The sequence below is a fragment of the Capsella rubella genome, unplaced genomic scaffold (assembly GCF_000375325.1).
Source record: "Capsella rubella cultivar Monte Gargano unplaced genomic scaffold, Caprub1_0 scaffold_7, whole genome shotgun sequence".
In the NCBI taxonomy this organism is placed as follows: Eukaryota; Viridiplantae; Streptophyta; class Magnoliopsida; order Brassicales; family Brassicaceae; genus Capsella; species Capsella rubella.
Genome location: NW_006238917.1, coordinates 15,449,578 through 15,460,531, shown reverse-complemented (window position 1 = coordinate 15,460,531; position 10,954 = coordinate 15,449,578). Strand labels below are relative to the sequence as shown.

Below are 10,954 nucleotides of genomic sequence, written 5' to 3'. Positions count from 1 at the left end.
CGAGTCAAGAGAATCAGTTTTCCCGTTCGGTTTTGTTCAAAATTCGGTTCCATGAGAACCAGCTAAATTTGAAACAATTTCGGTTTACGTTCGGTGGTATGAAAGCGCACACTAAAAACTAGATTAAAGCTCACTTGGTCAACTGTAACTTGCAAATCACACGTTGTTTCTTAACAAACTATTTTTTTTTTTTTGCTAAATAGTAAATATCATTAATGAAAATAAGGAAATACAACGTTGTAGAGCCTACAGAAATGGACCTTGTCAAAAAAGAGAAAAAAACCAAGGCACAAATAAGGAGCGTGAAAGGAAAGACCAAGAAATCCTTCAGCGAAGCCACAAAGGCATAAGGTTTTTAAATCGCTTCATATGCCCTCGAGCGGTGATGGAGTTGATGATTTGGCGATTTATATCTTTAAAAAGAGTCTGAGGAGGGATCCTTTGGAGATTGTGAATTAAATTATTCCTCTGTCTCCATACTGTGTAAACCAGCGCTTGAACCAGCAGAAGACGAAGCACTTTTGGGGCAGTTTCACTTCGATGCTTCGACCAACGCATCAAACCAGACCAATTTGAAAATGGTTGGTGCAAATAGCCAAGGCGATTGCAGATAAGGTCCCATATCGAAGCTGTGAAAGCACAGTCGATGAAGAGATGATCCCTTATCTCAGGAGAAGCCGAGCACAAGCTGCAGGTAGGGTTGACATGCAATCCCCAAGAGGCCAGCCTAGTAAGAGTTGGAAGCCTGTCAAGGTGCGCAATCCACATGTTGAAAGCGTGTCGCGGAGTTGAGCCCTTGAACCAGACTTGAGAAGCCCAATCCTTGGGAGAATCTCTCGGCCGAACGACGTCCCAAGTCATCTGAGTGCTGAAACCCCCGCAAGGCTTGCCCTCCACATACCAATCAAAACCATCCTCACTGTCCGAAACAGACGGTAGGGGGATGGAAGAGAGATACATATGCAACGAGACCGCTGCATCTGTTCGAGGAGGTGCAAGAATCCAGCCTTGATTGTTGCAAGCTGAAGCAACAGAAGCATTCACCGGAATTCTTTGGCTTCTAGGACCCGAGTCGCCTAGAAGCTTTAGAAGTGGACCCAAAGGTGTCCAATTATCGTACCAAAACCGCGTGTTGGCACCATTCCCAATTTTTGACTTGATAAACCTTTCCGCTAAGTGCCTCAGCTTGAGGAGGCTCTTCCACATCCAAGAATCGGTCGATTTCTTCTTAACAAACTATAAATTACAGAAATGAATTCGTTAGAAATTTCTTCCTTCTTCTACTTCTTCTTCTTCATCAGACCAAGCTTCGTAAGCCATACCCAACAATCCTAAAAGTTTTCAGGTTTGGTTTTGTTCAAACACCCAATTCGGACTCACTTCGGTCGTATATAGCCACTCGCATGTTTTGTTACCCACTCGAGTCAGATTAAAGACTTTGTCCGGTTGCGTGTTAAACGAAAATTCACTACGATTTGGATGAAGTAAAATATAAAAGAAACATCAATGTTATGTAGTAAAATATAAAAGAAACATCAATGTTATGTACATTCCACTCGTGAATTGCTCTTATCTTTTTTCTCTACATTGAAAACACTAATAAGAACACATTCAAAGGACCATTGTTACAACTTACAAGGCTTTGAAGCAGGGAAAGTTTTTTATAATCCCTGAGTAGTTGACGAAGAAGACGCAGCAGCGCGGAAATGCTTGTTCCCATGCTCGGCTGCCAGATGGTCTGAAGCCGGTCTCTTTGGTCTCAACTGCAAATAATAAATATTACAAAAAAAAAAGGAACTGAGATTTAGGATAAAACAATCAAAACCAACAGTTTGGTTATCTGAAGAAGTTTAAGATTTGATCGATATCGTTCTTGTCTGTTTTCCTAAGAAATCCTGTGTTATAAGACTATATGAGGGAAATGATTTGGATAAAAGAATCAAGAACTTAAAGACGAATGAGAGTTGGTTTACCTTCTCTTCAGCTCGTTGATAGAAGCTGCGTATAAGTATGTTTTTCACTTCCGTAGTTATCACTACAACCAAAACAAACAAGGTACACATTAGTAAAGGCGTAGATGTGTGGGAACTCGAGACTATTGTAATCTGATTAACTCCCAGTTGCCTTAGAGATCTAAGAAGTGATTCATGGTAAACAGAGTAGCTAGATCGCTCTATCAAAGCAAGTTCAAATATCAGTCTCTAGCCAAGATCACAACTTCAAAAGGCCAATTTTAGACACTATAAAATGTAAACAAAATTCGAAAATCTTCTAGCCTAAGAACATGCAAAATTTAAAAAAACCGCGATTCTTTGTTTCACCTTGATCTGGTGGTGGAAGTGTACGGTTGTGTGTAGGACGATAAGTTGTAGGAATCATCCTCTGCAAGAAAATATGAACAAAGCTCAAATCTTTAATTTAAAGATCAAAAATCTAATCTTTCGCTCAATCAAAATAAAATAAAAATGAAAAGTTTCATACTAGTAAGTTGATATGAGATAACAAGATCTTGTCATATAACTTAGGAGCTAACTAAGGCCAATTGAATCAAAATTATGATTCTAAGATCATTCAGCAAGACCAAAAATGGCTTTTTTTCTTTTCTTGGTTTCTCACAAGATTAATGAAAAAGAAGAACTTTTGGATCAGATCAAGTAACCAGCAAAACCAAATACACACATTCGAATGTATACTCTTTAAACAATTTGAATATCAAATTTTGATCAACAAAAGATACATATTTTTTTCACAATACGACCAAGTAAAACGAACTCAGATCCGTAGAATTGAATAGTTTGAAGAGTTCTCAGACGAATTCAGACAAAACACAGATCATAGAACAGCTAAGCACTTTCATCTAAGAAGCGAAGAAAAGGAACTAAAAAAAAAAGAAGTCGAAGATGAAAGAGTGAGAATTAGGGGGAAGAAAGAACTAACAGAGGGATTAGAAGGATCAGAGGGACGATGTTGACTGAAATTGTGAGGATCGAAGGAAGGCAAATCTCCAAGAATCGACGCCATTGGAATCGTGGTGTGCGTGATAATGTTTCCTTCTCTTCAGAGTTCAAGACACAGAGATAAAAAGCAGAGAGAAACCAAAAGAAAAAGAAATGGGTTCATGGGCCATTGGGCCTAACTCTAGATGAAACAACTTCGACTTAATGTTTCTCAGCCCGATTATATATTTTGATCAAAAGAATTCTATATAAAATAAAAAAAATTTAGAACGGTTTCAAGGTAAAATTGTCCAAAGAAAAGTGAGTGAAGGCAAAACAAAAGAGTATCTAATGACTATTTATATGTCCAACCAACAAATTTTTTTAGATTTTAAAATAATCGGATTGTTCGTCGAATAAATTTATGAAACCTAAATTTGTGGATGATAACGATCAGAATGATAAGAATCGACAAGCGAATTCGGTTTTGTAAGTATTTCTAAAGTTGTTTTCCCAGCAGTTTTGTTATATATAAATCTCAATTCACCTTCATTGTTACAAATGTTTGAATTGGACCAAATTTCCCAATTTATAAACTTGCATCTTCCTTAAGTGACCACCAAAACTCAAAATATCTATCTTTTGGTTTCTACTCTTTTTTTTTCTTAGAAGAAAGATCGATGAGGAAGAAGAAACAAACACGCTTACACACATGCTGTCTCATCCTCGTATATAATCAGGTCGCATATGCATTGAGATTTAAGTTAGTTTTACATATGTAGCTTTCATTATAGGTCAAGAAAGAAACTTCCACGTACGTGTTTATAATAGAGCAAAAGAGTCTTAATCTTTATTTTGGGAGTCAAATAAGATTCTTAACCACTACAACCATAATAGACATTATTAAGTTGAATTAGTCGTTTATCCGTATTTTGAGCCACGCCATTTCAATTGTATATGAGATACCGTGAAAATAACTATAGACTATAGTTTATGATCACGGGTCATTTAGATTATTTAATCCGAAACGAACGACTAGCCTATGTAACTATTCTTTCCCAACCATTTTAGATATGAGTACACAAATTTATAATTCATTACCAAGTTTACATAAATTTGATTCTAAATTCGATTTGAACATTCCATTTAAGATAAGACTAGTAACCATAAGTTCGATTAACTTTATAGGATTGAATTTTAATTTTAGGTTACTCGTATCTATTGAGGTTATGACCTTACAGTGTAAAATATATGAGGATCATCAGTATGTAGGAACCAAAAAAAAAAAGGTTTACTAAGTTATAGCTAGTAGTGATTTACAAGAAATATATAGTTGAACCAAGTACAATTTTATGTATTTCTTAAACTTTTAATCAACATATCCTTAGGACAATAAACAATACTAATTACTTAAAAATGATTTTATTTTTAAAAATGACCACATGACGACATATATATGTTGTCCCAAGCCAATACAATCCCTGATCATAGTATATATTAATAAGGAAGAAGAAGAAAAGAGATAGGAAAAAAATGAGGGAGATCGATAATAATAAAAGGTTTAGTAACACAAGAAAACTAAATGGAAGTAAAAAGCAGTTGAACAGAAAATTAGGTGAACTTAGTTGGCCTCAATCCCCTTTTACCCTTACTTCTTCTTCTTCTTCTTCTTCTTCTCTCATTCATTACACATCTATAAATGTAGTGTGAGATAAAAAAGAGAAAGAGACTCTTATAACAATGGACGACAGAGAAGAAGACATCAATCCTATGTTAAGCCTAGATGTCGAAAACAACAACACTTTCTCTTCCTTTGTAGACAAAACCCTAATGATGATGATGCCTCCATTAACATTTCCCAGTGAAGTGGTGGCACCTTCATCTTCTTCTACTTCTTGGTATCCAGAAAGCTTGCATGCACCGCAGCCAGCTCCAGAGAATGATCAAATAGGTGATAAAGGGAAGAATAAAGAGAAAGAGAAGAGATCGAGGAGAGTTCCAAGGATTGCTTTTCAAACTAGGAGTGATGATGATGTTCTTGATGATGGTTATCGTTGGCGTAAATACGGCCAGAAGTCTGTCAAGAACAATGCTCATCCCAGGTACTTACACACCACATATTGACATATATATCTATGCTTTGTATAGATTAATTAATTTGTTTATTTATACGTCAATCTAGCTATAATATCATCATGTATGTTAAAGTAGATGCATGATCCAAATACGGAATCGACAGAAAAAAAAAACCTTGGCTATACAAAACTTTAGTTAGCTTAACAACCGGCCAGATCAAGTTTTGTGTTTTACACTAAGCGATAAATATAGAAAGCATAGAAAATGTATCTTTTAGTTGCAAAATTACCATAATTTATAGGTTTATGAATAGCTATCTAAGTTAAACCTAAAATTTGTCAATTTTTTGGAATTATTGTATAGTTAATATGTAAAATATATAATTTAACAAAATGTGTATCATATATGTTATGACTATTAATCTTGTTTCACAAAATGCAGGAGCTATTATAGGTGTACGTACCACACATGCAACGTGAAGAAACAAGTGCAGAGATTGGCAAAAGATCCAAACGTGGTCGTAACAACTTACGAAGGCATTCATAACCATCCTTGTGAGAAGCTCATGGAGACTCTTAACCCTCTCCTCAGGCAACTCCAGTTCCTCTCTAGTTTCTCTAATCTCTGAATATATAACGTACGTGTTAATTAATGGTGTAATTAATTACTTAAAGCTGATTATGGTGTAAATTAATCTCTCCACCCCCCCCCCCCCCCCCCCCCCACATCTCCCAAGAGAATAGAGACATGTCACAAGTGTATAGAACAGATTTGAAACGTCAAATGTTCATGTTATGTTATGTTGCACTAAACTCTTCTCATTCTTTACAACTTCGTTGATCGCTTCTTATAAAAGAGACCATGAAGGAAGAAGTCAGGCGTTTTAGACATATGAGTACTCGAGAGAATTATAGAGTAAGAACAGAAACGTTTTAGAGAGAAAAAGCTTATAGACGAAATCAACGACAACGAGAAGAGCACTTCTTAAACGTTGATAAGTGGTTGCGTCCAATTCCTAACCAATTATATGTCAAATTATTCACTAAACCGGCCAAAATATAGCTTTGGATTTATCGGTTATGCATAATTGTCTTACACAGTCGAACCAAAACAAAATGCATCCAAAACGAATTACAGTAACCCAAAAATAACTTTTAAATGAATGTTCTACATAATTAGATTTTATAAAAAAAATATAATCTAATGTTTTGTCTTTTACTAGTCCAAAAATGGTAGTAACTAGTAAAGATCGACCAAAAAAGATTGAAAACTATTAAGCTTTTTTGCTTTTTGTGAATACAAATAGTAATGATCCTATTGGATATAATATTGATGTCACTTGCTGCAAACTATATTAAGCTTTTGCCTTAAGATCAAATTTGCGAATTTCGGCATTCATGGCAAAAGTTGACATAACTAAGGGTTCTTATTGAGTATTACACCTAGTTGACAGCAATTTTATTTTGATCGTCATTACAAGTTAAACGCCAGCTAAATACAAACTAACCCAGCATAAACAGAACACGACTTGTACACCGGAATCCTTAACTCTGTTCATACCGAGGGAAAATGATAAATTACACTAAAGTTTATTATGTTAGTGTTGTCTTCTAACTCCTAAATACCAACTTCCCTTTGTTCTGCCCTCTCATGTTCTCCGTGATGATGTAGGTCCGGTAGGCCTTGCGAAGTCAGCAGGAGCGGGCTCGGGATGGTTCCGGTTTCCTAAGCCAGCAGGAGCGGGCACGGGATGGTTTCGGTTTCCTACAACTGCCTGGGTTCTATAAGCACCCGTTGAAAAAGGTGACTGAGATTGAGACGTTTGAATAGATGGTGTCTGAAACGGCTGTGAACTGGTAGGCCTAGTAGAAGTTTGAGAATTTTGGGTAGGTCGGATGATCATGTGGTCAAGAGCAGTGGAATGAGAACCTGGCACAAGACTGCCTCGCATTCTTGGGCGCCAGTTGGTTGTATCAGGAACGGTCAAGTCTACATCCATTAGGTCACTGGTTCGAGAAACAGATTGAACATTTGGACCACTTTGGTGCTGCCTTTGAGTGCTTACGTGGTTACTGGTTACACCTCTGATGCCATAACTATTCGGCTGGTTGAGTACTCTAGGGACATGCTGAGACTGAACAGAAGACAACGCATTTGCTGGTGACTGGCTCGTACCTGGAATTGGGACCCTCCGGCTCTGCAAGGAACACATATTTATCAACATATGAATACTCGAGAAAAGAAACCAGTCTCGCAAACGACATCACAAACCTGATATGGAGTTGTCATTGATGACGCTTGATATGGATAAGTCTGGTTCCATCTCGGACTAGAGGTTCTACCAAGATATGTTCCGGTGGGAGTAACAGGTGAAGCATGAACCTGAGAGAATTGCGGAGAGGGCATGGTGCAGACAGTGGAAGTAGTAGCTGGTCTATCTCTTGGAGATGGTGTCTGGGAGAATGGCAAAGGTACCGGCATTGGATCTATGGACATGGGTAATTGGGATAAGTTTGAGTACTGTTGACCCGTTCCAGTATTCAAAGCTTGATGTGGTTGTGGCGCAGTGTTTTCCAAAGCAGATAATATTACCGGGTCAAATGCGATCACATCAGAGAGATCGAATATCGAACAGTTATCATCATTTGAAGCTTCTTTACTTCTGTTATTATTAGATTGACCCAGAGCATTAGACAAACAGGGCTTCTGATCCTCAACCTTGTTGTTACCAAAAACTTCCATTTCAGCATCATCATCCCCTGTTAGATCAAAAACAACTGGACCAGAGTTTAACAAGCTCATTGGGTCTTCTAGATCATGAATGATCTCACGCACAGGTTCCATGATCTCGTCAGTTTTCTTTGCAACCTTCCATGAACCACCAGCATCAATGATTACATCAACAGCATTGTGTCCCACATCTTTTAATATCTAAGATATGATATGAGACGATTTATCAGAATTAAGCTGCAATGCATAGATGTAGCAGTAATCAAATAACGACATACATAGCAACTTGCCTTGACCATGTTTTGATCTAAACGGATCTCAGGGTAGCAAACAGGTTGATTGCAATGTGGGCAGCGCCAGGATGGGTTTCTCATATTTATGTGGACATAGTTTGAGAAATCAAAACACTGCAACAGAAAGTACCACATCACTAACAGATATTAAGAGAAAAATACGGTAACATCCACATTATAAAACAATGTATGCCGATTTATAAAGATGGAAAAGCAGAGAATATTGCATGATATTTTCTTTGCATCACCTGAAGATGTTTACACAACTGGCCCTTGACTGGAAGCTTGATCCGCCTGCGACTGTTTTATTAAAAACTTAATCACTGACCAAAAATAACCATAACATAACACAGTAGTACGTTAAAAGTAGAAGTGGTACCTTATAGGACAAGTGAGAGATACTCGTGATGGCCCCTCAATGATGTCTGAATCTATAGACAGGTAAGAAAGTACAGAGCGGTTAGTTTGGAAAAATATTTCTTACACTTATGTGGTTGCAAGTCATGGGAGGATTCAAAAATGGAATAGTACAGAGCAATAAAGAAAAATTCTCCTCTCTCCTATTTTATGCTCTTGAATTACCTGGACTTGATTCAATGACTCCGGACTGAAGGTAATCTTTAAGAACAGGTTGTTCAGGTGGCACTACCAATCCCGTAAAAGCAATTATGATGATGTAATTACCTTTATGCAATCAAGCATCTTAATTAGATAATAATTGGAAAACATGGGCAACAGAAGATATATATATATAGATTAGATACCCTTGAAATTCCCCATCACTTGGAGAAGATTAGTTCCGTATTTCAGCTGTGCAGTAACATTTGTTGGGAGTTGAGGCCCTGGAACCTGGAAAATAAAAAGATCAAACAATAAATAAATAAACATGCACAAAACCAGTTCAGAGAAACAGAATCCATTTAGAAGTCAAACTGCACAAACCATTGCGATATTGACTCTCTTATCAACCCCCTTTCCATTTAACAGGAAGCTGCAATTTTGATACGAAGGCCAGGAAGGTTAAATTGGATCATCTTTCGTGTAAGTAAGGAAGATAGCAGAAAAGTATAATACCTGACTTCTGGAGGATTTGAAATACAGCTTGATGTGTCTATGTTGTCTGTTTGGGCAACAAATAGCCGCTGAGGAGCAAACAAGAATCTGGAGTAAGTGATATGCTAACCAAAAGGCACAGAGAGTGGGCACATCAACAAGATGAAACAGTTTCAAAATCTATGTGGAGGACTGGTAGAGTGGTAGATAGATTCACATGGTCACATAATTGCACAGATAACGATAGAACTCCATATAGAGGAACCCAGAATGAGAGAATGACTAACAGATATGCAATACATACAATTTTCTCTTGGAGGGAATGCGGCATATTCTTTGAGATATGGAAATCATGCGCCAGCATTGTATAGCCAGCCTGTCATGCAAGGAAAACCAAGAAAAAAGAGCACACTAAGAGGGTAACATATCAGAATTAGATGTTTAGAACAGAAGACAAGCTCACCTTCACTTCAAAAGAAACAAGAACATGCCCAAGCTTCACAAATGGATAGAACCTAGGATCGGAAAGAAATAAATTACAAGCAGCACTTAGGTTTGTATCCAATAAATACCATTCTATTCAACAAGTTTTTAGTATCAGCTCTAGCTTGTGATTAAGTTTTGAAAATATTCTTGGCCCTGGTTAATTGTTAAAGTCAAATCTATCTGCCAATCAACAAAACCACACTGTGAAAGCAAAACCTACCTCTCCATGATTTGCGAGAATGTACTGCTGGGACTGGTGATGCCAGGGATAGTGCTTCCAGAACTCCCAAAACAAGTCCTCATCTGAACAAGAAGGAAAACATTAGTATCTTCATAATCCAAGTACCCTGCTATCAGATTCACACCATGATTCGAAAGAATACAAACCTCATCAGCAAGAGCGAGAAGTTCTTGACTCTCGCTATCTGAAAACCATCCCAGTTGACAAGCATGCTGCGACATTAACAAAAATCAAGCCTGATACGTCAAAACCAAATAAGGTACCAAAGATGGTGACAAAGGCCAAATCTTTATACCATTCTAAACCACAGGAAATCAAAACAAAAAGTGGCATTCAATGTAAATTAGTAAACAGAGGCAGAAACACGCAATCCAAACACTACAAAATACCAATAAAAACACTATTTTGTATCTGCTGGTACCTTGACAGAGATCATAAGCACCATAACCGCCGTCTTAGTGTACACATCAGTTAGATGACGGCACACCTACATCATCACAAAACACACAAGAAGCACAATCATCAGTACACTAGCCTAATAATGGCCTCCACTAATCCAGAGTAATGGAGAAATAACCTGTTTGAGCAACCGGGGAAACTCTTCAACCTTCTTTGGAACATCATTATTCGCTATAGCAAAATCAATACCTCTGAAAACAGAGAAATAAGCAAATTCATCAACACACCCGAAATTTATTATAAACAAATAAAAAAAAAACTGATTTTTTTTCTTTCTAAACACAAAATATCAAAACCCAGAGCTTAAAATTGTAGGTGCATGTTAATGGCGATTAATGTAGAGAGAGAGAATTACTTGGCGAAAGAGATGCAACAGATCTGAAACTCCTTAGAATCACTCTTAGGTCCGACTTGAATGTGGTAACGTAGACGTTGAGTCACCGACGTCAATCGGAAGGAATTGACCAGTGAAGCTGCCGTCTTCTCTCTCAAGCCACTTCCAGACACCGGACGCGTCGCCGCCCCCGCCACCGTAGACATCGACGAGCGTTGTTGAATCACAAATTTTTTTTTTTTGAAGGAATTTGAAGAAAAAAATAAAGAAACACGATTTGAACAAAGAAGAAGCAGAAGAATTAAAAACTCTCAGCTCAATCGAAAATTAAATAACCCTAAAAAAA

The 10,954-nt window shown here is 37.4% G+C and overlaps 4 protein-coding genes across 5 annotated transcripts; 1 reads left to right on the top strand and 3 right to left on the bottom strand.

Annotated features, from left to right (window-relative positions):
* Positions 1-194: 194 nt before the first annotated feature.
* LOC111829597 lies at positions 195-1,411 on the bottom strand. The gene is made up of 2 exons (XM_023779072.1): positions 1,323-1,411; positions 195-1,236 (listed from the first exon to the last, which is right to left on the bottom strand). The coding sequence occupies exon 2, from the start codon at positions 1,204-1,206 to the stop codon at positions 328-330; it is 879 nt and encodes a 292-aa protein (XP_023634840.1). The 5' UTR covers positions 1,207-1,236; positions 1,323-1,411; the 3' UTR covers positions 195-327.
* LOC17877399 lies at positions 1,380-3,074 on the bottom strand. 2 transcript variants are annotated; one of them, XM_023779073.1, is made up of 5 exons: positions 2,938-3,074; positions 2,322-2,382; positions 1,974-2,035; positions 1,637-1,763; positions 1,380-1,468 (listed from the first exon to the last, which is right to left on the bottom strand). In XM_023779073.1, the coding sequence occupies exons 1-4, from the start codon at positions 3,019-3,021 to the stop codon at positions 1,662-1,664; spliced, it is 309 nt and encodes a 102-aa protein (XP_023634841.1). In that variant the 5' UTR covers positions 3,022-3,074; the 3' UTR covers positions 1,380-1,468; positions 1,637-1,661. The 2 variants fall into 2 exon arrangements, with proteins under 2 accessions (XP_023634841.1, XP_006284823.1); XM_006284761.2 differs by lacking the exon at positions 1,380-1,468 and having other exon boundaries at positions 1,489-1,763.
* Positions 3,075-4,672: 1,598 nt separating this feature from the next.
* LOC17877801 (probable WRKY transcription factor 24) lies at positions 4,673-5,702 on the top strand. Its single transcript, XM_006284898.2, has 2 exons — positions 4,673-5,038; positions 5,454-5,702. The coding sequence occupies exons 1-2, from the start codon at positions 4,677-4,679 to the stop codon at positions 5,638-5,640; spliced, it is 549 nt and encodes a 182-aa protein (XP_006284960.1). The 5' UTR covers positions 4,673-4,676; the 3' UTR covers positions 5,641-5,702.
* Positions 5,703-6,406: 704 nt separating this feature from the next.
* LOC17880685 (E4 SUMO-protein ligase PIAL2) lies at positions 6,407-10,865 on the bottom strand. Its single transcript, XM_023779110.1, has 16 exons — positions 10,630-10,865; positions 10,393-10,465; positions 10,237-10,302; positions 9,962-10,027; positions 9,795-9,877; positions 9,552-9,603; positions 9,393-9,464; positions 9,110-9,177; positions 8,978-9,026; positions 8,800-8,884; positions 8,618-8,719; positions 8,415-8,466; positions 8,284-8,335; positions 8,033-8,149; positions 7,284-7,943; positions 6,407-7,209 (listed from the first exon to the last, which is right to left on the bottom strand). Exons 1-16 carry the CDS (start codon positions 10,812-10,814, stop codon positions 6,661-6,663), a joined length of 2,331 nt encoding a protein of 776 aa, XP_023634878.1. The 5' UTR covers positions 10,815-10,865; the 3' UTR covers positions 6,407-6,660.
* Between the last annotated feature and the right edge of the window lie 89 nt (positions 10,866-10,954).